Source organism: Pneumocystis jirovecii (genome assembly GCF_001477535.1).
Source record: "Pneumocystis jirovecii RU7 chromosome Unknown supercont1.56, whole genome shotgun sequence".
NCBI classification, from domain to species: Eukaryota; Fungi; Ascomycota; class Pneumocystomycetes; order Pneumocystales; family Pneumocystaceae; genus Pneumocystis; species Pneumocystis jirovecii.
This window is the reverse complement of record NW_017264830.1, coordinates 1-3,531: the sequence shown is the minus strand read 5'-3', so window position 1 is coordinate 3,531 and position 3,531 is coordinate 1. Positions and strand designations below refer to the sequence as shown.

General features: G+C 26.5%; 1 protein-coding gene across 1 annotated transcript; it reads right to left on the bottom strand.

The window, feature by feature from the left end:
• Positions 1 to 231: 231 nt before the first annotated feature.
• T551_03741 (uncharacterized protein) lies at positions 232 to 3,191 on the bottom strand (the record flags this gene model as incomplete). Its single annotated transcript, XM_018376004.1, has 2 exons — positions 232 to 3,068; positions 3,119 to 3,191. The coding sequence occupies 2 exons, from the start codon at positions 3,189 to 3,191 to the stop codon at positions 232 to 234; spliced, it is 2,910 nt and encodes a 969-aa protein (XP_018227785.1).
• Between the last annotated feature and the right edge of the window lie 340 nt (positions 3,192 to 3,531).

The following is a 3,531-nucleotide window of genomic DNA, read 5'->3' as shown; positions in this document are numbered from 1 at the left end:
TAAAAAATATGATCAATTTATAAAGAATTGATATTTTTTTAGAAAAAAAAAATAATTTTCAAAAATAGTAGAATAAATGCATTGAATGTATTTAACTATAATTCTTTAATTTATTTCATAAAAATATTCAAATGAATTTTTCATTCTTATAAACGAGTATTAGCTATATAATCATCCAAAACATTTCATGAAAATACTAATAAATATTAATAAATGAATATTATTCTAATTTTAAACAATTATCCACATTCCCAGTATTGTTTCTGCAACCATCCAGATTAACTCTATTCTCTTTAATTTTCTTTGGCTAATTCCAAAGCCTACTGTACGTCTATCGTCAGAGGATGTCGTTAGTTTAGGCCTTAATGAACGTGTAGTTGAACGTGTAGTTGATGAATGCGTAGCTGATGAATGCATAGTTGATGTAGTTGGTAAATATATTGTTAACAATTGTGTACTTGTTAATATTACAGTTAAATTTGTCAGTGTTGGTTTTGGCTCTGACAATTCTGGTGATTCTGGTGATCCTGGCGGTTCTGATGGTGCTGGTGGTTTTGATGGTTTTGGTGCTGGTTCTAGCGGTATCTCTGGTTTTGATGGTTCTGATGGTTCTAATGGTTCTAATGGTTCTAATGGTTCTGGTAATTCTGGTAATTCTGAAGGTTTTGGCTGTTCAAGTAATTTGCTGCATACACTAGTAAAGTTATGACATAAAGGAAGAATTTTAACATTCGTTTCATTGCAAGAAGATGCTATAGATGAACATAAAGGTGTTAATTTCTGACATTCTATTTTAGATTTAGAATTAGTAAACAAAAATTTAAAAATTTTTAATGTAAGCTGATCACATATTTCTTCTAAATGTAATTTCAAAATTTTGCATGTATCATTAATATCAGTACATAGCTCATTCATTGTTTTTTCCAGAATAGTATTATTGCATACTTCATGTAATTTTTTTTTACATTTACTATGATTAGATATTTCTTCGCCAACGACTTTGATCAAAGCGATAACGTTTTTCTTTCGAGTTGAAACTTTGTTACATGATTGTTCGACTTGAGAACATATACTAGTTAGATTAGGACATGTTTCTTTAAGCATTTCACAATAATTGAGGAATTGAGAACAACGACCATAATTTATATGATTTATTTGACCATTAGAAGATTTATAATATGATAAATAAAAAGATAATTGTTCGCAGTGTATTGGAATTTGATCTAACATTTGTGTACATGATTCATTTTTATTAGTACATATGTGACTTGAGATATTTCCCGAACAATAATTGTTAAGATAATTCAAACAAGTAACGTTATTTTTTAAAACTGAATTTTTTTCCTTAAGTGCACTTAATTTGAATTCCATTAACTTATCCACATTTTCACACATCTTTTTAAAAATTTTGCATAATATCAGCGTATATTCAGAATATGGCCCTAATTCATTACATTCTTCTTTTAGCTGTCTACACGTAGTATATTCAGGATTTGGGATTGCCGCTTTTAAATTTTTCTCTAATCTTTCGCTGTTTTTATCAAGAAGATTTGTTAAATTTTTGCATGTTTCTTTTGGACGTAAACATTTATATAGTATATGATAACTATGATACATAAAATTGCCACATTCTTCTAAAAGAGCATTTTTACAATCGCTCATAGTTCGATGTAAAGCTATGATTTCTTGATCACCTCTTTTTAATTTAAACCTTCCACTCAACTTTTTTATTAAAATCATATTTGTAGCTGCATCTAAATCTTCTTGATAACAAACAACTCGTACATATTTACAAGTATCGTATTTCTTCCAGTAATGGAAATATTTATCAATAAAATAACATATTGAAAGATATTCCTCACATTCGGTTTTTGAAAGAGGACGATCTGGATACCACCAAAATTGATTGCTTTTTTTAAACTTTTCTAAAAGTGAATAACAATAATCTCCGGTTTTGTAATATATTTTTTTACAAATCTCATGTTCATTATTCGAAGATACAGTGCATATAGGCTCGATGTAGCTTAAATAATTTATCGATGAACATTTTTCATTTAACACCTTTTTACAATCTTTGTCTACTGCTTTTGTATTATTTATCAAAAAATTGGCAATTAGTAAATCTGAAAGATTCTGTATTTTAGCAACATATATACCTGAATTATATAGTTTTTCATACGCATATTCAACACCATTTCTGTTCATATGAGTAGACGGGTTTTCAAGAAGATTAAAATTATGATTTTCTGAAATATCATAAAAAAAGCCTTTTTCTGCACATTCTATTTTTAATAAACGACATTGCGGACGAACTGGACAGTCTGAAAGAATAGAATAGCATTTTGCTAGTAAAGTCTTACATTTTTCTTCTGAAATTTGTTCTAATGGAAATAAGGTTTGAAAACTTTTACATTCCTCTTCAGATTTTGAAATAAATTTGTTACAAACAGTGTCAACATTGACACACAAATCGAATAATTCGGGACTTCGTTGATTAATTAATTGACATTCATTTTGAAGTTTCCTTGTACAAGTCTTTAAATCATTTGAAGTTCCTCTCAGAAAATCATAAACAATTACTTCAGTCACTCCCATACGGACTTTATTGTAGCAATACTCTTTTAATGTAGCACATTTAGTACCAATATACCTTGAACCATGATGTTCTAGGAAAAAGCATTTAACTTGTAATTTACTACATTGATCACGTTCATTTGTTTCTTTATTTGAAAAGCTAGTAGTTATTTCTTTTGCTTTTTTGGTAATTTTATAGTATGCATCCTTGCATGATGCTTTAGGGTTTCTACAAATTTCTTGGAATCTTTTATTTACGTCTTCTATACTAATGCAAGCTTCCTTTAATTTAACTTCACAATAACGATATAAATCATTGTAGTCATCTAATATAGTAGCTAAATAATAGTAGTTATCTATATAATTCTGCCTTAAATTTTCATGTTCTATCCATTCTAATTGTTTATATAATTGAACATGGTACCCATCACTCTTAAGTATAGAGGAAAGCAATGGATCATCTTCATATAATGGAGAATAATCATTGATAAGGTCTAAAAAATTAAAACTAAGAAAAAAAAAAAACAAAAGTTACTTAAAAAACCCTCCTCCTCAGAAAAAACTCTTTTTATACTAATAAAGATTAAAAAAATACACGTTCCTAAAAATAATTGCATAAAAAAAAATAAAAAATAATAAATTAATAAATGAATTTATCTTATTTTCTAATATACAATTGATTTGAAAATAGATAAAAAGTTACGATATCAAAAAAATTATTTACTAATATATTAGTTAAAAAATAAAAAATATTATTCTTATATATCTATAACTTAATTATTTACTTCAATAGTTTCCAATATGCCTTTTGTTCTATTTTTAATAATCTATTTTAAAATATTAATTTCTAAGTTGCCTAGTTTAGAAGGTTATTTAGAAAATTTTTAATAGTTTATGTTATTTAAAATATTATAATAATAAAAGGATTTGTTTTTAAAATTTTTTTCGTGAAGAATG